Source organism: Sceloporus occidentalis, unplaced genomic scaffold, assembly GCF_023333645.1.
Source record: "Sceloporus occidentalis isolate IW3139 unplaced genomic scaffold, rSceOcc1.0.p SCAF_5, whole genome shotgun sequence".
NCBI classification, from domain to species: Eukaryota; Metazoa; Chordata; class Lepidosauria; order Squamata; family Phrynosomatidae; genus Sceloporus; species Sceloporus occidentalis.
Window position 1 is genome coordinate 152,353,507 of NW_028316985.1, and position 23,815 is coordinate 152,377,321.

The 23,815-nt window shown below is 40.0% G+C and overlaps 2 protein-coding genes across 13 annotated transcripts in view; one reads left to right on the forward strand and one right to left on the reverse strand.

Moving 5' to 3' along the window:
* Positions 1–807: 807 nt before the first annotated feature.
* On the reverse strand, positions 808–15,525 carry CUNH4orf33 (chromosome unknown C4orf33 homolog). 8 transcript variants are annotated; one of them, XM_089525800.1, is made up of 7 exons: positions 15,495–15,525; positions 10,685–10,865; positions 7,516–7,576; positions 5,930–5,981; positions 5,644–5,843; positions 4,256–4,377; positions 808–2,023 (listed from the first exon to the last, which is right to left on the reverse strand). In XM_089525800.1, exons 2-6 carry the CDS (start codon positions 10,863–10,865, stop codon positions 4,272–4,274), a joined length of 600 nt encoding a protein of 199 aa, XP_089381926.1. In that variant the 5' UTR covers positions 15,495–15,525; the 3' UTR covers positions 808–2,023; positions 4,256–4,271. The 8 variants fall into 8 exon arrangements, with proteins under 8 accessions (XP_089381926.1, XP_089381927.1, XP_089381928.1 ...); XM_089525801.1 differs by lacking the exon at positions 15,495–15,525 and adding an exon at positions 14,924–15,467; XM_089525802.1 differs by lacking the exon at positions 15,495–15,525 and adding an exon at positions 13,271–13,585.
* Positions 15,526–17,819: 2,294 nt separating this feature from the next.
* Positions 17,820–23,815, forward strand: part of SCLT1 (sodium channel and clathrin linker 1) — a 76,564-nt gene continuing 70,568 nt past the window's right edge. For 3 of the 5 annotated variants that reach the window (XM_089525805.1, XM_089525806.1, XM_089525810.1), the window contains exon 1: positions 17,820–17,924. In XM_089525805.1, the coding sequence (XP_089381931.1) occupies positions 17,891–17,924 (34 nt within the window). In that variant the 5' untranslated portion in view covers positions 17,820–17,890. The remainder of the gene's footprint in view (positions 17,925–23,815) is intronic. The other 2 variants (XM_089525808.1, XM_089525809.1) reach the window with 1 other exon arrangement.

The following is a 23,815-nucleotide window of genomic DNA, read 5'->3' on the forward strand; positions in this document are numbered from 1 at the left end:
CTCCACAAGCCACTTAGAACTTTAAACGTTGCCAGCACCTTGAATTCAGCATGGGAGCGTTAACAGCTAGCACAATTCTTTCAAAACAGGTGAATAGAACCTCAGTGAACCGTCTAGCTGCTGCATTATGCGCACTAGCTGGTTTCTGCTGTCATCCAAAAGAAGCCTGCAATCTGGTCTGCAATTATTACTAGTGATCTAAATGTCATATTCTTTCCTTTCATTCATGGTTTTTTTTTTTCACTGACTCAACACACTCCAAATACTGTGAGGTGGTCTGGTTGAGGAAAGATTAACCTAGTAGGTATGTGGCTTACCTGTAGCCTACTGTCAGTATAGGATGGTTAAACAAGATTCAACACTGTTGTCTTATTCGTCTTCCAGAGCAGCTAGGAACAGTACTGAGCTCTGACTTCTTTCATCCTTCAGTAGTATGTTCTAGGGTCTTTCAATTCTTTTTTTATTTTATTTTTTCACATTTCAGCACAGGTACAATGGTTTGATTTAGATGAGTAATCTGTATCTTCTCTGGATTCCTGTGTTTATATGTTGTAGTGTCATTGCTGGACACTTTTAAATTTTAATACCACAAATGGAAAAGTTCTTTCTCTTAGAGTCCTACTCAATTCCCCTCCAGACATTATATATCACAAGCATAAATAGTGTCCCCAAAGGCCTGAGATTCAGGTGGGCACAATATTTTAGGAAACCCCTCATATACAGGCACATTATAATTCATTTGTAACTTCAGATTTTATTTGATTTTAAAATATATTTAAAAAATTGTTTCAATCAAATGAAGACAGACTTAAAGTGAATATGATGGGAAGAGACAACATAAAACCACCTGAATCAATATCTATGGATTCAGAATTCCTTTACAAAAGGCACAATCAGTTTAGCGTGAGAAAAGAAAAGATGTTTGATACACACACTGTACAAAAACAAAGCTTACTTTTAGCTCACCAGATAAAAAGTGGGATCTTATAGGTGACATATACCATAATGTGTGTCCCTTCCAGGTGTCTGTCAACTTATGTTGACCAAGGCTTTCTTAGGCAAGGACTACTCAGAAGGTTTATGGCAGTGTATGTTCTTCTGGGAATTCTATGGACTCTACTACTTCCTTGCATAATGCCCCCCAAGCACATCGGTACTTTGATGAAACTGTGGCACACTCTCAGTGACGACTAGTAGGCCAAAGGACACATGGACAGCATGTAGCTCTAGCTGTACATCCAGAAGAAAGGAACGGCCATTACTATTCAGCATATGCTAAAATAATTAAACATATTCTCTGGAGATCTGCATGGACAATGATTGTTCTTTTATCCGTGCTGCCCAATTGCAAGCAAACACTGGGCAGGCATTCCTGCCCAATCCTAGCTATTAACTGGTCATGAGTGTGTGTCCTAATGCTATCAAGCTGTGTTACCTTGAGAGCAGTAGTGGCAGCCCAATGTATGTATGGTAGTAACCTTTAAGCTCTGCCAGGGTATTAATGGATCTTGGTCATAATTCACTAATTAGTCTGTTAGATAATTAAGTACATTTTGGCAATAGCTATTTCTAGTTCAAATGAAACATATTTCACTTTTTTCTTTTCTTTTCCTTTTTTTTTTTCTTTGCTTAGGTTAAAGGTACAAGTATATGGAATTTCCATGAAGACAAGGTTATCAGAATCCTAAATTATGACTTTCAATGGAAAACAAGTGTTCATTTGCTGCAAGTTCAAGAAGAAACACAAGTCAATACAGACGCAACAGAATATATTATGCACAAGCTCAGTAGATTTTACTGGAAATGTAACAAATACATGCCCAGGTTGCAAAAAGGTGAATTCTCAAAACCCAAGAATAGTCCAGCCAGCATAACAGGGAAAATATTATTCTTCAGTTCATCTCCCAAGCAGCATCCATCACTGATTCATTGAAACACACAACTGGATTACATTTTGATTTCAGTCCTTTAGAATATAGATGTATAGCTTCACACACACAAAATGTTCCTCCCATTTCCTTTCCTGTAGAAATAATGCTAGTTATCAAAAATCGTAATATAATTGTCAAGCTGGAAATTCAAAACATTGGTGTCCAAAGATACAAAAGTAAAATGCATCATGTTTTCATAATTGTTCATTTATTTATTTGTTTGTTTGTTTATTATTGCATTTCAAGGAAGGCACTGTTGAAGCCCTAAAGCTCACTGAGGCTCAAAACCTGAAATATTTTGCTGTGAAAATTTTGCTGTGAAAATTATATGTGGGTACATGTATTGTAGAATTTGCATTAAAAAACTGATAATTTATTTCTCGGAGATTCTCTGGTGTGAAACCCAGAAACAGAATAAATAAAGCATAATGCTGAAGTGAGCAGTAAATGAGGTCAGCATGGAAATTTGAATAAAATGACATGTTTAAGACCTAAAGAACAAAATCAAGATGATATCATGAAAATGCAGAAAGGTAGGTATGTACAATTATTACTTTATGACAATTGGGGGAGACTAGAGAGAATGCATATCATGGACGATCTTTGAGAGATAAAAGAAAAACATTGTTACTTATAATAAGCAAAGACCTAGTATCTGGTACAAATGACTAACATCAAGCACACAGATGGGGAGGAATGTAAAATCCTTTAGTTACTCCTCATCCACACCAATAGGTAATTAAATAAAAATATCTTCAACTGACTTGGAAAAAAAATAGAGAAAGAAACATAACCCAAGAGTCTCTGGGATGTAAAATCCACATTTGGGCAAGAACCAAACAGGGCCTCTGCCACAGTTGTTAAAGTGCTCATGTGAGAGTATGTGTTTCTTAATAATTCTGGCTTCAAACTCTATGGTTCAAAACCTATTGAACAAAGCTCTCCACAGACAGAAGGCAAGAAGGGCAAGGTCTGAAAATACAGATAGTATATTTCACTGCTCTGACCATCCCATCATGTAAGTAGGAACCATCAGGCTTCCAGATGCTGTTGGACAGTAACTCTTACCATCCCTCATCATTGACTATGCTGGCTCAGCCAACAACTTCTGGAGGGCCACATGATACTCACTGATATAAATCAATATTTGACATTGTCACACAGTCGTCAAAGGCAGGCTGCATTTGCATGCATGATTACTTGCAAATCACATTGAAATTAGTACAGGCAGACCTCTGTATCCACAGATTCTGCATCCATGGATTCAGTCATCCCTGGTTTGAAAGTATTTTTTGAAAAATTGCATAAAACAAACCTTATTTTGCCACTTTATATAAGGGATACTATTTTACTATGCCATTGTATATAATGAGACTTGATGGATTTTGGTATCTACAGCAAATCTTGGAACCAAAGCCCAGTGGATACCTAGGGCCCACAGAATACATGTATTTAAGTCCTTCACTTGACCTCATTATAAATAAAAGCTTTTATGAGTAGGCTGTAAACTGTCAAAAATAAAAAGGCCAGTTAAAAGCAAAACTGTTCTCTATCCCTAACTGTCCTTTAACTTAGGGGTATGTAACTAAGGATGTAAAGGACAAAGCAGAGGAAAATCATGCCAAAATACTTACAAAATTCCAGCAGGCATAACTATGCTCACCCTAAAGGCTGGATGGATGAGGAGGGACCTATGGTAAATGGTGGCTCTACGATGTTTGGGGGAGGTGATCAGTCTCAGGTCAGACTAAGAAAATGCATGTCAAAAAGGATGTAAAGGCAAAGCAAAGAAAATGGTGACTACATTAGCAGTGATTATAGCCTTTAATGTGATAATTTTACCTGATTTTAACCCAGAAAAGCTGACAAACATACACAAATGTCTTATTCAAATCCTTCAAAGCCTGATTTCCTTTGGCACCTCCTTTGATGGGAAGTGCCAAAGAGCTGCCAGTGCCACCATTTTCCTGCCCATGCATTCAAAAAGGTCAGAAGCAGTGCTGTGATGAAGAGGGTAGTAAGGATTGGTGCTTCTTTGAGGTACTCTCACCTTTTGCCACTTAACAAAGAATGGGATGGTTCCCTTTTTATAAGAGTTAAGGTACAGTATGATGATCTGTGAATAAGTGAACCCAGGTTTTTTGGGTCAATTTTTTGATTAAACTAAACTTTGACTAAACTACACTTCTACATGAGTATATATATGAGTATCCTCTGCCCTAAATCAGGACTGTTTAAGCTACTGTATGCTTGTATGTCCAACAGTTCAGTGGAAGCAATCTGTATTTATTGACATACCTACTTCATATTAGCTGGTATCCTACCTCTTGTCCTTGTTATCTAATTATTATGTTTGCATAATGCCCACAGGTCTGAATCAGGCTGCTTCCAGGCATCTCCCATTAAGAGTTTTATGTTGAAACTTTTAAAATATTCTAAGCGATGGCTGCAAGAGAAAGGAACCAAGATGTCAGATAGGTCTAAAACTTTTACACTTACTCCTTTCAATAGCTAATAAACTGCTGCAAACAATATGTTTAATTTAAGTAAGTTTTAAAATTTTAATTTGCCCATCTTTTACATTTCAAAAAGCTGCATGCAAATAAGTCAACTATTTTTACATCTGCACTAGAAAGCAAAGCAAAGCAAAGTAAAAGCAAAGCAAAGTAATCCTTCAAAATAAGTTGGATATTCAGATAAAGGTTCATTACAACCATCATTTCAAATTGAGAATATAGGCTGGCGATTGTGTTGACCATGCCCACTCAATGAATAACAAGTAAGGGGGTAGGTTTTGTGGCACAACTATAGATAGGGCATATTGCACTATATGGTTATGTTTTAACAGCCTATGTCATGAGGAAAGGCTACAAATTAATGTTTGGTATTCATGAACCCTCCATATTCCCTGATTTAGGGGACACATAGGGATTGTCAAAGTCCCCCAATCCCCACTTACTGGACAGCAACTGCTGCAATCAATGGGATCCATTTCTCTGTTGCTAGGGAAGCAACTGACTGATGTTCCCATCACCCACTGGCATGAGTGGTCTCCAGAGTGAGGGGAAATTGTGACAGGGACCCTGTTTCTGCCTTTTGCAATGGAGATCGCTCACAGGAGGGGGCGTAAATATCAGCCAGCTGCTTCCTGAGCAACAATGGCTCCCCAGTGATCCAGCAGCTGCTTCCCAGTAAGTGGGGATTGAGAAAAAAGACCAGGATTTATTGTGTTGATGCAGAATGACAGTACTTACACATTCACATCTCCCCAACAACATTCTAGCCTATTTATTTAAGGCCCCATGAATTTAAGAAAAATATACTTCTTCAGGGGCCCCTGCAGGAATAACAAGTACGTACAAGGGATACATTTCTATTACTCTAAGAAGCATACTTGTATTATTGTACTATGTTATATTCACATGATAAGTTTCAGAATCTTCAGCAAAGCGAAGCATATGAAAGAGGATTATCTGTAAATGTTATATTGCTGTAATGAGTTAACATATGTAATAATATGATTACAATAAGCAGAATAAAAGTTCACTCTTGCACAGCCTTAACAGAAGAAGCAACATCACATTAAGTTAGATCATGGTCCAGAGTCACCTCAGCTATCTTTGTTAGATACACTTCATGTGACGAGCAACAAAATATTCTCCCTCTCTTAATAGCCTTTCAGTTGTCAATGTAGTATGACAGGTGTACTTACAAATCAGGCTTCTGTTCTTTCTGAATCTCAAGCTGAGGTATAGGGAAGAGGGCTTCATATGTTCTATCCACACCTGATCCATGAATTGCAAATGCATTAAATTTGTCAGTGGCTGGTGGAAAATAGCTCCAAGGCAGATGAGCTTTGCCAATCCAATTGGTACTTGTTCTTGACACTTCAAATGTTAAAGGGAGCTCTTGCTGTGTTTAGGAAAATAGATACAGATTTATTCCAATTCTAAGAGTAATCATACATTTAAGAAGAAAGACTAATATGGTTTACTTACTTTGCATACCTTCCGTCTGCCAGAAAGCAACAATACAAGATGCTGCCCATGCCTATGAAAACATGGTATAGTCATACAAAAATACGTGCATTAGTGCATCACCAAGCCAAAAAATTATTATAGTCCTTAAAGGAAAATTGTGCTACTAACAAAATGCAGTTTTATTTATCGAAATGTAAAGAGATTAAACTACAAAACAATGTTACATTCCTTACCAGCTCATGTCCTCATCTCTCACACACGAACACATTCATTCCCTCTCCCTCTGAACATAAATGTACACACATCATGCTAGTGAGTACGTTTGGCACTAATAATCATTATTAGTGATGTAATATCCTGACTCCAGCACTACTCAATTCACTTCTATTAGATATATTTATAATCTTGCTTTCCCAAGTCTCAGCAATAAAAGCATAACTGTTGCAGGTGTCAAGTCATTATCTAGTCTTGAACTCTACTCTTTCTATTTGTAAATTTTTTTTTTAAAAAAAAATCATTCATTGGTGATTTTCCTGCTACTGCTTTCACAAATACAAGGTAGGATGGATAGGCTTCCCAGGTTAAACAGATACCTTTAATATAGTTGTTTAAAAACAGAGCTTTACCTTCTCTTCCAGATTCTCCTAACAATGCAGTACTTTAAAGAAGCAGCACTTGCAAAAATCTTGGTTTACATGCCACACTTAGAAGGTTTAAGTCCTGTCCTATGTGCAACCTAGCAACTGTGGAACCAGGAAAGAATTTCTCCATTTTACATGACCAGGAAGCATGTTTGCTAGACCTAAATTAAGAGTTTATGTTATTAAGAAAATCTAACAGAGGGTAAAAGTTAAATACATATAATCGTCCTTTTTATCATCGCTGTCCACTACTTTTTGCCTTTGCCAGGGATTCTGTTGCTCTCTGCCACTTTATTATTGTCCTCTTACTCTTTCTATGATATTACAATACATCTCATACTGATCACCTTTGTAGCTCCGTTCCTTAAGTACATTGCTAACATATATTTTCTACTATCCATCCTGCAGTATTAGTAGTTACTTTCTAGAGCAGAAATTGGAAACCTATGGAAGTTCAAAAATTTATGAGCTTCAGCTCCCCTCAGCCAGTATGGTCAATGATCAAAGACAACAGTACTTGTTGTCTAGCAATATTTGGAGGGCCACAAGGTTTCTATTCCACCTCTAAAGCTACAGAACAATTCCACGCAACAAGAGTGATATAAAAAAGCTCAGGAAAGGAATTCCTATGCTGACAACTAATGCTTTCTTGAAAGTACCCTCAGAATTCTAATAGTCTTCAAAAATCAAGCTTGTACACAGAGTATTCAAGCCAGTGCTACTCAAAGTGGTGGTTCTGGATAGGTGCAAGCGCCTGAGCCATCAGCTGCTCATCCTTGGTGAATTTTTGGGAAAGAAACAATTGTAGCCAATAGGCACAAATATAATGCTGGATCCCTAGCACTTGGAGAAGAAAGAATTGCAGATCACCTGAGAAGCACTGAATTAAGACAACACAACTACAACCAAGAGACTGCTAAACAATTTGGTACAGTTTTAAAACATTTTTAAATGTTTACTTACGGACAGAGTTCTACTTCTAAGTATTGTTGAGTTTGGCCATTCAGGAAGAATGCTTCTACAACTAAAAAACCAAAAGACATTATTGCTATTTTTAAAACTGTATTTATTATATTTACTTAAAATGCTTACAGAGCAGTTGCTGGTAAATTTACCCAGAAGTAGAGCCTACAAAGTTAAATGGGTCTTATTGCCTAATGTGTGTAGAACTTCAGACTTTGACTGCAGTCCTGTTCCTTCTTACCTAGACATAAATCCCAATGTATTCAACAGGTTTTACTACTGAATAGAATGTATAGGGTTGTATTCTTAATCTTATTTTCTAGTCTAATTTTTTAGTGTTTGACAAACAGTATATAGCTTCTCTCATGTGCCCTCAGAACACTTTGTAGAATATTTATGATTACCATAATTATGAAGATAGGTTTTAAAACTAGTATGGAAAAGGATTTATTTTTAAAATTAGGTTGTAATGCAGAGACAATAGATTTTTCCGTTTAAATTAGTTTGGATACAGATGTAGAAAATAATACTTTTCCTTACTGCTGTTGGCTGTCAATCAGGTATGTGTAGCTTTGGAACTCTTTATCAGGGGCTTACATAGGTGAAATTGAACAGAACTGAGCAATCACTCACAACACTGGCCCCAAGGAAAACCCTGAAATGCAATAAACCGATGCCATGAACTCCTAAAGCAGTGGACTGAATGTGAAACTACAGTGGGAACAGGGAAAGAATGTCATCCATATGTATAAAAGAGCTACTTAGTAATCCTGTTGCTGCATTCTAATGCATAGGGGAATCTCCAAAAGAAGAAAGAACAAGTGGTATGGATGCAATATAAATAGTTTCTATGAGATTATTTCTTCGTTGTCAGGAAACTATGGGATATGAATCTAAAGAGAAAGCATATGGAAAGTGTACCCAACTGATACCCATTAGCTCCATTCATGCTTTGAAATGAGGCATGAGCAGCCACAGAGGATCCAGGGCCGCATCCTTCCAATTTTTTTCCTGGTGCTCCTGTACACCCCCCCCCAAAAAAAATCTGGACTTATAGCACGGTTGTAATATTTTGCTCTTACCAGTGCTTTCTTGGTGTGGGCAACAGTGATCAAATGGGGAATCATGCCTCCTAGAAACATGATTCTTTGTAAAGCAATGCACATGTGCGCGCACACACACACACAGAGGGATGGAAAACTGAGTGAGGAGGCACAAAATCCACCCAGAATGCATTGGGCCCCAATTCACATCAATCCCACCTTTCTGTTGAATACATATTTGAGGTCTACCAGTAAAGGTAACACAGTCCAACTCAGAAGCTCTTATCTGGAAATCCAAAATACTCCAAAATCCAAATTTGTCTACATGGGTGGCTGAGACGGTGAACCTTTGTTTCTGCTGGTTCAACGTACACAAACCTTGCTTGATGCACAAAACTATAAAAAATATTACGTATAAAATAACTTTCAGGTTATGTTTATAAGGTGTATATTAAGTTTAGACGGGTCCCATCTCCAATATATCTCATTATGTATATGAAGTACAGTGGACCCTTGTTATACGCTGGGGTTTGGTTCCAAGATCCCCCGTGTATAACAAAATGGATGTATGCTCAAGTCCCATTAAATATAATGACATAACAAAATGGTGTCCCTTATAAAAATGGAAAATCAAGCTTTGATGTTTGAAATTTATACTTTTAAAAAATATTTTCAAACCATGGCTGCTTGAATCCATGTTTAAAAAATCAGTGTATAAGAAGGGCCGGCTGTATTCCAAAATCTGGGGGAGAAATCCAAAACACTGCTGGTGCTAAGCATTTTGGAAAAAGGATACTCAGCCTTTATATTCAGGCATGCCAACAGATTATTCTCAGAAAGTTAAGTATCTTTGGTAAATTATTCTTTTTTCCAAAGATGCTTTTAACTGTGTGAGGCAAGACCATTATTATCTTGGCAACAATGTTTCACGACTAAAAATTAAAGCCTATGAAGTTTAGGTATAAGATAACAGAGTACAATTCTAACGCCATAGGAGTAGTTTAAAATTGAAAAATCAAGCCAAGAAAAATTATTTCATTTCTCATTCTTGCTGAAGAAGAATATAGTCAAAGAATACAATACTTCGTATTGTATTGGTTTCACTTAAAACTGTACTTTTACATTGCCAGTTCTGTAGTCCTGTCTGAAAGATGTATGTAGAGGATCAGCTAAAGGAAGAATTCTTCAACATATTAATTGCATTTGAAAAATGGTGCCAAAGAAGAATTCTACATATACCATGGACTGCCAAAAAGGCCAATAAATGAGTCTTAAAGCAAATAAAGTCTGAACTCCCACTAGAAGCCAAAATGAATAAACTGAGGCTATAGTACATTAGATGTACAGTCAGCCCTTGGTATCCACAGACTTGCCATCTGCATCTTTGGGTGGCAAGCCTGCATTGTCCCCAATGGTGCACATGGCCGTGCCATTAGGGACAGCCCCTGTTGTCCTATGACGGCACATGGATGTGACCATGCTACCATTAAGTTCCGTTGTACCCAATGGTGGTGTGGCCGCGTGCACACGCTGCCATTGGGGACAATGCGGGTTTGAGCATTTGTGGATTTTCATATCCATGGGAGGGTCTGGAATCAATTCCCCATGAATAGTGAGGGCCAACTGTACCATGAGAGGGCAGGGTTCGTTGGAAAAAATGATAATGTTGGGAAAAGTGGAAAACAATACGAAAAGAGGAAGAGCACATTTCAAATGGATTGATTGAAAAAAGGAAGCCCTAGCAAAATGTCTACAGGGCAGGGTGTTTGGAAGGTCTCTCATTCATAGGCTTAAGCTGAGGCTAACCTGATGGCAATGAGAAGAAACAAAAGCAACGGTATGTTAATATATAAGTAGATACAGCAAGACAGCCCTTATGCAGATTTGATCAAAAGCCAAGTGTTTGTTGGAGATTTTTTTAAAAAAAACCTGAAACTTGGAGGGAAAGGAATGGAGTAGAGTAATCTGGAAGAGGGTGGTGTGTGTTGGATGACATAGAAGGAGATTACTTAGCAAAATTTTGTAGTGGATCCTGTTTGTTTAAAGTATTTTTGTATAGCATATTTCCCTTTGCACAAGAGCCAGAATATACAATATTCTGGGAGCAATAAAAAGGTTCCACTTACCTTCATAGTCCCACAGTGCATTGAATGGTTTTCCTGCCTCACCAGGAGGAGCTGGAGGATCATTAAAAAATGGAGCACTCACTTCCATAAGTATTCCTGAATTTTCTGGTGTCAGCTTGATCACTATTGGATCATGAGATACTGGCAAGCTATTCCATGTGTGTTCAATTTTAAATTCCATCTAAATATTATACATTAAACAAAATTAATTATTTTAATGATCTAAATACTAAAAAATTAGTCATGTAACCATGTTTGAGTGTTGGACTATGACTCTAGAGAGCAGGTTGGATTCCCCCTTGGCCACGAAACCCACTGGGTGACCTTAGGCAAATCACATGCTCTCATCCTCAAAGGAAGGCAAAGGCAAAGGCAAAACTCTTCTGAACCAGTCTTGCCAAGAAAGCACTATGATAGGTTCTCCTTACAGTCTCTGTAAATTGGAAACAAGCTGAAGGCACACAATAATTTCTTTTTTATCTTCACTCTACTGCAGTTTGTATTCAGAACACTCATTTCACTGACATATGGGCATTTAAATAAATATTTGCTTGTCTTATTAAAGATGTGCTTAATAATGACCAGCTATTTCTAATATAAATATTTTGTTAAAAGTCAAAGAAACATATTCCACAAGTCAGTCCATTTTAGTTCCTAAATCAATAACATGATTTACCCAAGCTTTTAAAGAGCAAGATGAATAATACATATCCATCTGTCCAGTTTATGAGAACTTTTCATACATCATACAGTATACTCATAATAACAATGGGTTTTCCTTGAATGAATGAAGCCCTACAAAACATAGAACAGCAAAATATAAGCAAATGAACACCAAGTAAATGGGCAGACTAGCATGGTATACCTTTTTTTTAGAAACCTGTTTTATGGCCATAGCTGATTTGTAACTTTTGTATTATTCTGTAGCCTAAATACCCTAAAGACACCAGATTGGATCTTGCAAGCTTAGCCCTGGTTAGTACTTTGATGGGATACCACCAATTAATACCAGGTGCTGTAGGCAATATTTCAGAGAAAGGAACTTCCAAAAGAACCTCTGAGCATTCTTTGCCTAAGAAAACCCTATTAAATTTATGGAGTTGGCATAAGTTGATAGGCAACTTCAAGACACATGCCTACATATACAATATTCTGTAATTGCCGAGTTACTTCCAAACATGCACAAAATTATTGCAAGTACAACCGCAAGTACATTACTATATGCTCTACCAGAACTCACATTAGGAGCTTAATATATATTTATCACATGATGGCTCAGCATTAAACCCCTTGCAGGAACTTCAAAATCGTTCTCTGTACTTTGTTAATTCCATGTTCATTCCAGACTATTTCACCACAGGGTGCCCAAAGCGATCACATTAACTTGTACAAATATGCAAATCAACTGCTATTTCCCCCTAAAAGTTATATTTCCACAGCAGTGTTTCTGCCAAACCAATGGCTTACTCACACATTAAACTAGAGATGAAGAACATGTGGCCTTCCAGTTGCTGCTAGACTACAGCTTTAACCAACATGATGAAACATTAGAGCTACAGCCCAACAAAATCCAAAGGGCCAACATATTTTGATTCCAAATTATACAAAATATGCAAGATTTCAGAGGATGCAAAGTTATATTAACATGGTGATAAAAGCAAACTTCTTTTAACTACCATGGTGTCATAAAATTCTATTTGTAATATCTTCCTCATGGCAAGCTCTGAGCACTAAGTTAGATATTAAAACTGGAATGTAACATAGCAGTCTTCCTGTGCATTCTGTGGTTCATCCACTCACCCATTTGCTCACAGCTGCTCAAGCATCTTTCCCATGAACAGTTTCAAATATGCCACTTTCTTTCTTATCTTACCTGTATCTTATTAAAGTTGTGTATTTACTGTTATTTAGAATACAAACCTTTAAATTACAGAAGCATTTTAAGGTTTACAGTCAATAATCAGATCCTTCTGATTGGTTTATAAGCAGAATTAATGCTAGACATACAGTCCTTGACAGTATCAGTTCCAGTGCCAAGGAGCCAAAACTTGGCACACAAATAGCTCCACAACTTAATCATCAGGACAGTTTTACAGTACTCAAAACTCTATACAGTCACCTCTCCTTTTTTGCGAGGGCTCCATTCTGGACCCCCTTGTGAAAACTCATAGGCTTGAATATAGGCAGCGGGGCACAGGCACGTGCCTCATTCATTCCCCCTCCGTTCGTCCCTTGCGCATAAGCTCCTTGGACTTGAATGAAGATTATTTCTAGTTCTGGGGGAAATTGTACTTCTACTGGTAAAACAAATAATATAGATCTCATTTCTCCCTTCTGGATTAAAATATGATTTCAGACTAAAGCTCACATTTAAATTAAACTGAGGAAAACATTCCTCTTCCCCCACAAATCTTCATTTGTAGCACCTTCTTGGGTTAATTTTTACCAAGTCAGAACACTCTGAAAAACCAAGCAAGAGATACTGCAGCTGTTAGTATAAAGTGCAGGACAAGTGTTTACATAAAGTCTCAACACCATACATAAATTAGATTGTACAATTAAAGCTAGTATCCTATGCACACCTACCTAGAAGAAACATAACAGCAAGCCATGCTCTCTCTGCCTGATTAAAGCAATGACAAACCACCTCTGAATAAATCCCTACCGCAGAGTTGCCAGGAGTTGAAGCATAATCCTGCATATATCTTGTCTTTACAGTTGTCCTTCCACATTTGTGGCTTTGATTTTTGTGGATTTGATTGTTTCTGGTTTTGATTAATATGTTCTTTCTAGGAATCTCTAAGACCTCCAGCATAAGTCTGCTAGAGGTTGACCATAGAATTGTGCTGAAGAATACATTTCTAGGCATTTATAGGTCATCCAGCATGAGTATGGGCCCAAACAGACAAGCCCAAAGAAAGCTGCTTCGGGTCACTTTGGAGGTATGCTGTTTAAATTATGCTAAGAGGCTGGAAGCCACACTCCAGTCCTAAGGACCAGAGCACAGCTTTGGCGCAGCTTCTGGCCTCTTAGGACACATGGGCCTGTTACAGACTGCCAAAATAAAGCTGCTTCGGGTCTGTTTGGAGGCATGCTATTTAAATGATGCATGGGTCCTAAGAGTCCAGAGGTCGCACCAAAGCTACACTCCATTCCTAAGCACTGGAGTGCAGTTTTGGTGCAGCTTCCGGATTCTTAGGCTGCATGCATCATTTAAACAGCATACCTCCAAAGAGACCCGAAGCAGCTTTATTTTGGCAGTCTGTAACAGGCCATGCATCATTTAAACAGCATACCTCCAAAGTGACCCGAAGCAGCTTTATTTTGGCCTGTGTGTTTGGGCCCATACTCATGTTGGATGACAGTTGAACCAAAGTACAAGGAAGAAACATACCTGAAATAAAACATATTATAGGTTTTTTTGTGGGGGTTTTGAGCTGTGTGGCCGTGTTCTGGAAGAATTTATTCCCGACCTTTTACCTGCATCTGTGGCTGGCATCTTCAGTGGCTGGTGGCATGGAAATGAGTGGGGCATATATACCAAGGGTCACACAGTATATGTACCTCACTCACTTCCATGCCACCAGCCTATGAAGGTGCCAGCCACAGATGCAAGTGAAATATTAGGAATACGTTCTTCCAGAACACGGCCACACGGCTCAACCCCCCCCCCCAAAAAAAACCCCTATTAGTGTTGGCTGTGAAAGCCCTTGATGTCACATAAAACACATTCTTTACAAATATACCCCTGCTCCCTCTTCTTCCTGTGCTGACATGTTCTTCATCAAATCTTTCACAAGTAGGTTTTGGGAGGGGGGAACCCAGTGACACTCGCATCAAGGAGTGTCGTAGAGGCCCGGACTCCTTTCACACTACACAGTTATAGCCTTACGATTCCACTTCAACTGCCGTGTGCCTGTGGAATCCTGGGATTTGTAGTTTATGGAGCGGTATTGAGAATTCTCAGGCAGAGAGCTCCATGACAGCTCACCAAACTATAAACCCCAGCATTTTATAGGAAGCAGTCACGATGCTTAAAGTGGAGTCATAGTGCTAATACTTGCGTACCATAGTATGAAAGGGTCTATAATCTATCCACCATCTCCACCTCGTGGGACAATCCAAACTGTTTATGTTATACCATTAGGCGCTTCACTGAGCAATGTAGTACTAATTACTATTAATAGTACAAATCCAGCTGTTCTGGGCTTTGCATTTTCCCCTGTGTAGAAAACCAACCTCCTGCTGCCTGGGAGCGACCCTTTCATTTTAGCAACCGTATCAGAAAGAGAGGGTTGCATCTACGCTGCAGAAATAACACAGTCTGGCACTGCTTTCACGTCCAAGGGCTCCATGTTATGGGATGCTGGGATTTGTAGTTTTGTGAGACATTTAGCTTTCTCTGTCAGGGTGCGAAGGGATCTAGTAGCACCTTTGAGACTAATGGAAAGAAAGAAGCTGGTAGCGTGAGATTTCCTAGACTGAAGCCTTTTCCTCATTAGGAGGCCATATGCATCTGAGGAAGTAGACTCCGGAAGTCTACAAACACTTTTGCCACACCTTTCACACAGTTAGTCTCAAAGGTGCTGCTACAAGATCCCTTTGCGTACTGATTTCCCTGGCTAACGCAGCTATGTCTTTGAATTCTCCGTGCCACAACAAACTACAAATCCCAGAATTCCACAGGCTTGAGGCAGGGCAGTTAAAGCGGTGCCAATGCGGGTTATTCCTCCCGTGTGTGTGTTTAAGCCTTCTTCTTAAAACCCTCCCAGCAGCAGCCCCACCGACATCCGCTTCCCAGCTCAATCACCTTCCTTGAAGAGGAGGCGGAGCCAAAGAGAGAGAGAGCACGTGATTTATCTCTTTCCACCAATCAGATAAGCCCGCTCTAAGGCCTTGAAATGTGATTGGAGGCCGTCGGTGTGACGTCTTCTTTCTTCTTCCCCCTCCCTCCCTGTCTTTCCTCCACCGCCAGCACCGCTTCGGCCGTTAGAGGAGGAGTCGCCTCGTCTGTGTGTTGGTGCGCATGCGCGGCGTCCTCCTCCTCTTCCAATCCCGAGGGAATATCGTTGGTTGCCTATCAGGTGAAGCCTTTGGGTAACTTGGCGGAGCTGCGGCTTCTGTGGCGCGCGCCTCGTTGATTGATTGACAGGGGGAGGAGGAGGGGGTCTTTTAACGGTCGCCGTATTTCATTAGACTTGGAATGACTGCTGGGTAAGTGCAGGCTGAGCACACTTGGTCCTCCTTTTCCAGGTCCTGTCCTCCATTTTCAACCTTCAGGGTGACTGGACGTCCTCTTTTTCCAGGTCCTGTCCTCCATTTTCACCCTTCTGGGTGACCAGACTTGGTCCTCCTTTTCCAGGACCTGTCCTCCATTTCAGCCTTCAGGGTTCCCAGACGTCCTCCTTTTCCAGAGTCTGCCCTTCATTTCTGCCTTCAGGGTAACTAGACCTGGTCCTACTTTTCCAGGGCCTGCCCTCCATTTCAGCCTTCTGTCTAGGAAGGGTTCCAAAATGTCCTCCATTTTTGAGCTTTTCAAAGAGGCATGAGTTTCTATTTATATGAGTGTTTTTAGCTTTTTATTTGGTCATGTCCTCCATTTTTTCTTGAACGTCCTGCATTTTGCGGTTTCTTTGCCTCTCAGGCTGAGCAGATGCCCTCCTTTGCCTGGACATGTCCTACACTTCAGTCTTTATTGCAAGGATAAGAAATACAGATTACCATAGCTGGAGAGTGTGTGTGTGTGTGTATATATATATATATATATTCATTGTTTTGTGTCTTCAAGTCACTTAGGACTTATGGTAAGCCTCAGGCAAACCAACCCATCATGGGTTTTTCTGGGGCTGAGAGAGTGTGACTTGCCCAGGGTCACCCAGTGGCCCTTTGGCAAGGACTTGAACCCTGGCCTCCAGAGTTGTCTCCAGCGCTCAAATTATACCGCATCGTGCTGGTTCTCTGGACATGTCCAAACACAGACATAGACACACATACACATGGATGTACACGTGTGTGTATATACATACATAGACATGTACACACACATGTATGAGCACATGCACATGAACTTCAACCACTATTTTTTGCTAAAGTTAAGGGACTTGGAAGACAATAGCCATCAGTGTGTGTAAATGTGTCCTTGTCCTGTTTGCCATCATTTGGAAATACACCACAGAGAGCCTGATGATACACAATACCTTTCCTCTGCACCATATTTGTACCCACTGTATCTTTCCTCCATGGAAACTCTCCACTGACAGGCAGCTAATGCCTCACTGGCGCATAGATCACCACTTTGAGTAACTTTGGTCCAGACTAGTGTTTCTTGGGCTGGCTGATGTGGGGGGACTGGCAGGATTTCCCCCCCAATGCGCCAGGGGTTAGCACTATATGTTTTCCCCCATTGACTACAGACTTGCTTTCCTGTGGACCAGCAGTCCATGGTTCTCAGTCTGGCACAACTTTGAGTACACTTTTTGTGGGGGATGTATGTTATGGGATAGAGGAGGACATGAGTGCACTAAATATTAAGAAAGGGAGGTACTTTGGGTGTTTGTCTTGCAGTAAAAGGATTAAGACTGGAGGTGAATAGTTAAACATAATTAAGCCAGAGATTTTAAGCATCCTTACAACTGGTCTTTCTAAGGAGTGTTAGGAGTGGGATAAAATGCTTGAGAAAAAAGTTTTAATATTTCTTTAATTACAGTATTCTTTAGTTACTGTTGATCTGAATATTTATATAAAACAACTAGGATTAAGTTCGGATCTTTGCTGTCTTTTTACGTTATTATGAACTTTGATACCTCGAATAGGCATGTGCATGCTTATAGATGTGAACTGAATCAGTAGTATTTAAGGATTACTAACAATCTGTGGATTACCCCCTGTAACTGATGGGCAACTGCAGTGGTTCTTGGACTACAGAAACTGCCAAAAATGCCTGACTCTGAAGGGTATCTTCGAGTAAGAAAAATTGCAGAAGGGTTAATGTGGGGTGCAGGCCTCCAAGGTCTCCTGGGGAATTAATTCCCAGTGCCCCACCCCATCATCTGCACAGTTGCCCACTTCCGATTTAGCTAATGGGAGTAGATAATTTTGGTAGTGGCAAATTACATTCTTCCGTCTATTTCAGGGTTTGAATATCTCCTAGTATGTTGAAAATCATCTTTTGAATCCTTCCTCTGAACTTCCAGATGAAGTTATAGAATGGCAGCAGAAACTGTCTTTACAGGAGATCAAAGTAAGTTTTGCGCAAGATTCTGTCAAAATTTAGTGCTTTATATACTTTAAATACTTGATGCCTTATGTTGCTAAGTGGAGAGAGCAGCTTTTTTATTTTATGAAGAAGTGGAAACTCATAACAAACCATTACACTGTATTCTGAAGTATATCACTTGCTTTACTTTGTAATGCAAATCTTCCTTAAAGCAGCATATTATCAGATCTAGTATATGAATATTTAAGAATATTCAGTTTGCTCCATAAAGATGTAATGTTGATCTTGATAGCACTAGAACCTCTGCATAAACCTTTCTGTTTTATGTATATTTTTTATCACATCATCTGATGGGAATGAAAATAAACTTGAAAGGGTGAAAGACTTCAAGAAATCACAGCTGTCCTCTTTGCCTGATGTGCAAATGTTGGCCAATGTCATCTATTATTTCAATCAGGGAGGCAGTGGAAACTGTGGAAGCTCTTCTGATGTTAATGGAGGAAATTAAGAAGAAATTGAGTTCAGATAATATAGCAGCACTGTTACTAGAGAAGCCCACTGGTCTTTATAGTTTGTATAGCGATTTGTACAGTCTTTTGAATTTCAGTGTACTAGAATTACACAGCTTTTCCTGAACCCAGTATAACTGAAGTCTCAGATAGCTTTTTCCAGATAGGACCATAGCTGTCATATCCTAAATAATCTGGGACTAAGTTATTTGAGAGTTTGCGTACATTGCTATGAATGTGCCTGAGCTTGAAGATCAGCCAGGAAGGCTCTACTCCGGTGCAGGTCAGGTATGCAACCCATGGTCACCTACTGTGAAAAATTTGCAAAGTACTTTGAGGAAAAAGTTGCTCACATTTGCTCAAAACATGACACTGTACTTGTTACAGAGTTTAGGGACGTGTCCAGTGCACTGTTTGTCAGTATTCATAGGATCAGTTTCAGTTTCTGGAATCTGATGATGTGGACAAGATACTTGAAGCAGTTAAGCCCACCACATGTAAGCTCTACCCTTGCCTATCTTGATAAAATCTAACAGGTGGACTGACCAGAGGAGGGTCCAGAGGTGGTAAATGCTTTGTTATGTCAGGAGGAAATGCCTGCTGCCTTGAAGGAAGCAATCCTCTTTTGAAGAGGACTCCTCTAGAACTGGAGGTCTACGACAACTACCATCTGATTGCAAATTGCCCCTTTTGAACAAGGTTCTTTAGAGTGTTGAGGCTGGGCAACTTCAGGGGTTCTTGGGGAAAGTAGATTATCTGGACCATTTCAGTCTGGTTTCTGGCCAGGGTATGGCACTGAAATGGCCTTAGTTGTTCTAATTGATTGCCTACTCTGGGAGAAAGACATGAGGAATGCTACCCAGGTGATCTTTCTGAATCGCTCAGTGGCTTTTGATAATATTTATCATGGTATCTTACTGGACTGGCTCTGGGATGAGAGTAGGAGGCACTGTTCTGCACTGATTGTGTTCCTACTGAGAGGGCTAGTTCTGGAGAGTAGCACTGAAAGCCCCATGGTGATTAAGCTGTGCAGTGCCACAGGGTTCCATCTTATCTCCCATGCTTTTTAATATTTACATGAAGCTGCTGGGAGAAGCCATAAGGGAGTTTGGCGTGTTGGCTCAGCTCTATTTTTCCTTGTCATCAGAGTCAGCAGGGGCTGTGCAGGTGCTGGACCAATGCTTGGATGCTGGATGAGGGCCAGTAAACTGAAGCTGAATCCTGGTGAGACAGTCTCTTTGGGTTGGTGGTTCTCGGGTAAACAGCCTGTTCTGGATGGGATTTCACACCCCCAGAAGGAGCAGTTGCATAGCTTGGGAGTGCTCCTAGAATGATCGATCCCTGACATTGGAGGCCCAAGAGGACCCTGTGTCTCTCAGTACTTGGTGCCAACCCTGACTGGTGCACCAATTATGGCCTTTCCTAACAGAGATAACCAAGCCACAGTAATCCTGTGGCAGCCTCCTGGTAGACTACTGTAATGCACTCTATGTGGGGTTGCCCTTGAGGTTGCAGACAGAAAATGCAGCAGCTGAGCTGACTGAAATATCCTATAGGCAGCATATAATGCCAGTCTTAAAAGAATTTCACTGGCTGTCAGTACATTTCTGGTCTGAATTCAAGGTACCTGTGATTATATTTAAAGCCCTAAATGTCTTAGGATCTCGATACTTGAGGGAATGCATTCCCAATAAGTGCCTCCCAAGGAATAAAATCATCTTAGGGGCTGGAGGGTGCTCCTTCATGCCCCATCAGTGAAATCAATGCGCTGTGTTCAAACGTGTCATCCCAACTGTGCAAGGCCTGACTGCCACCAAACTCATACCAAGTTGAAACTTAGCTATTCATCAAACCCTTTGGGCCTCATTAACCCATCCATATATGGTGTACATCAGGGGTAGGCAACCTGTGGCCCGCGGGCCAGATGCGGCCCGGCAAGGCCTTGGGACCGGCCCCAGCCCGGTCTTGCCGCCGGAGCCTTTGGCCTATCAGGAGGGAGGCGGGCAAGGCGGGGGCAAGAGGCAGGCAAGGGGAGCAAGCGGCGGGCAAGAGGGGCAATAGTCTATAGAAGCCTCCGAAACATGCATTTATATTAACATTTTTTAAAAAATCAGCAAATTTTTTAGCGTGTCCTCCACAGTTTAAAAAAAGTGTCCTCCATTTGAAATTTTTGTCCTATATTTGTCTCAGTTTATTTATTTATTTAATTTTTAAAAATATTATTTAATTATTTATTTTTTGGCTTCGGCCCCCCCAGTTGTCTGAGGGACAGCAACCCGGCCCCCGGTTCAAAAAGGTTGCCTACCCCTGGTGTACATAGTTTTACAACAATTTTTACATCTTTTAAATCTGTTTTTAACTTATTACTGAAGTTAAGTATGTATTAATTAATTTAATTATTTATTGTTTTATTTTCTGTAACTTCTTTCAGTGGACTAAATGCCCTGAGATCTGTGATACAGGATGGTATATAAATTTTTAAATAAACAAATAATAATAATAATAAGGATTTGTTTATAGCCCGCCCAATCACAAGGAATCAGGGTGGGTTACAACAATAAAGACAGTACAAAGCAAATAAATTCTCTCCTCAGTTAGTTTTTAGCTAACAGACCCTTTCTATTGGTTGCTGTAAAATTGGTTTCGTGGGTGTGTATTTTAAAAAATGGCACTTTAGATTTCATATGTTGCGGGTGATATAACGAACTAGCTGGCCTCCCAAAGTAAACATTAATCATTTCCTGTTTTCCAAAGATTTGTTGCCTTGTCACTGAGAACTTGGTCTCCTGCAGTTTCTTAAATACTTGCTTGCTACTGTCTGTGAAATGTAAAAACATGTCATGCTACCTGTCATTTTGAGGCTAACTGGGCTGTGAAAAACTGTGTTTGCTGAAATGGCCATGGGAATTTCTATGTTATCTTTGCTCTAGCTTTCTCTTCCGCAAAGATGCAGACCTCTGCCCCAAAAGCTTCTTCTACTGCTCTCTCTGATAACAGAGTAGTTAAAGTTCATATACCCTCATAGAACTTACCAGTGCGCTCTTGGTATGAACACTGCTGTGTAAAAAACTGAACTTATTTTGCAGGCCTGAAAGCGATTACATGGGGGCTTACTCTTAAGTAGATATGCATAGAACTGATCTGTGTTTTATGTGCCTTGTGGAAACACGTTTGAAGCAGTAAGAGTTACTTCTAGGCCAACCCACTTTTTTTTCCCAGCCCATGCCTTAATCCTGCTCACTGTTGGAATGAGGTCCCAAAAAAGCTTTCTCAGTGGGGTCCCAAAGAGTGAATTGTGATCAATCTATATGCAGTTTGGTCCCATAGTTCCAGCCCATAGGCTTCTATCACTCACCTTGCCTTTTATTCTCTGTATTCCTCCCTCAATTTGATACTCAAACATCAAGGGTACAACTATACTGGATAAGTGATCAGTAAGTTAAGTAATGTGTGACTGAATCCTCCCTATCACTTCTTAAATGAGAACATTCAGGCACAATTATAGAAAGTAAAAACAGTAAAGATTTTATATATAGCAAATAAAAAAAACATATTCTAACCTTATAGTGGTTCTACACAGTACACAATAACACCTCCATTTCAGACATAAGTAATACATTCATCCCTCTACATTCACTAGGCTTAGGGGTGCAGGATATGGAAAAACCGCAAATAACAAAAATGCTATATTTTTACCTGGAAAAAACACCTCTCTAGGAACCTCTAGGTCCTCCAGTGTAACTCTGCAATCAAAATCTGCCAGACAATGACCATAGAATTGCACTGGAGGAGCAACAAATACCTAGTGGAATGTTCTCTCTAGGAATCTCTAGGTCTTCCAGTGCAACTGTTGGTTAAGGTTGACCATAGAGTAGCACTGGAGGACCTAGAGATTCTTAGAGAGAACGTATTAATAAAATCTGTGAATAATCAAATCTTCAAAAGTCAAAGCCACAAATGTGGATGGACGCGTGTACAGTGCGCCAGCTCCATACACAGGTGCGCCATACGCAGCTTCCGGTTTGCTCAGAAGCCACACTGCCATATATCAAATGGCGCATGCGCCTGTGGAGCGTGCACACTGCGCTGCTCGGGCTTATACAGGGAGGTCCAGAACGGATCTCCGCGTAAGGCAAGGCTCCACTGTACTTCTTTCTGAATACTACTCACATTCTCAACTCCTCCAAACCCTATTCAGATCTTGTCATTTCTTTCTTCTTAACTGGTCCTAACTCTATTTTTAATTGCCTCTATCTAACTCCCCAGGCCAAGCAAATCACAGCCCCCATGAGCTGTGATTGGGTGGTTCTATCCAAGCTTCCCCAGCTTCTTGCTTTGCAGTCCCTGTCCCAACAAATGTTTGTAGCCCCATTGTTCTACATAACCCTTTCTTCTGTTGTTCCTCACATTTCCAGCTTTCAAAAGATCTTGACCAACTGAAGTATTTCAAGAGGATTAACAGGATTGTACTTCATATGGATGGATCTGTATCTAACAAAACACATTTATTATTTAGTTGCCTCCACAACCACTTCCAGAGCACGTGAGAAGAGCAGAACAGAAAGAAAAGGGGAAAACGTTAGCCTACCTTCCCAGCTACATTGACATGTTGAAAAAACATAGATCTATAAGTGTTGCCTCTCAAACTGGGAATGATCGGGAAAGTGGAGGCTTTTGAAATAAAAGAATTAGCCCTGGATGCTTTTGTTGTTTTAGTTAACTACCCTTGAGCTGACCCTGAGTCATGGAAACTTTGTGATTGAGACATCTTCATGACTCCGTCCTCCACTGCTTTTCTTACATCCTGTAAACTCAGGACCATGGCTTCCCTGATTGAGTCCATCCATCTAGCATGTGGTCATCCTCTCTTTCTACTATCCTCCCTAGCGTTATTGTCTTTTTTTGATGACTTGTGCCTTCCCACGATGTGACCAAAGTATGACAGCATCGGTTTCATCATCTTGTCTTCCAGGAAAATTTCAGGCTTTATCTTCTCAAGGACTCATTTGTTCATCTTTTTGACTGTCCATGGTATCTTCAGCACTCTTCTCCAGCATCACATCTCAAATGAGTTTATTTTCTTATTTGCTTTTTTTTTTCATTTTATAACTCTCACATCTGTACATAATGGTGCAGAATAAATGCAATGGCTTGGACAATTCTAACTTCAGTGCTCAGTTGTATATTTTTACCATAATGATCTTGCTGTTCTTTCATAGCTGCTCTTCCCATTCCTAGTCGTCTTCTGATTTCTTGACTGCAGTCTCAAATCTGGATGCTTAGGAAGATGCTTTCAGGTGACCTCTAGAAGATTTAAAATATTTTTGTTTATTTATGCTAGGCTTACCTGACCTGGTTGTTTCATTTCACATGTTCATAATGTTAATTTTAAATAAAGACTTTGCT

Excerpts from the sequence above, each read along its gene's own strand:
- CUNH4orf33 (XM_089525799.1), bottom strand. The coding sequence starts at position 11,399 with ATGGATATGTATTATTCATCTTGCTCTTTAAAAGCTTGG. Across the intron at positions 10,866-11,360 it reads CTTGCTCTTTAAAAGCTTGG|ATGGAATTTAAAATTGAACA; the intron begins GTAAATCATGTT and ends TATAATATTTAG. Across the intron at positions 5,982-7,515 it reads TTAGAAGTAGAACTCTGTCC|GCATGGGCAGCATCTTGTAT; the intron begins GTAAGTAAACAT and ends ATGTTTTCATAG.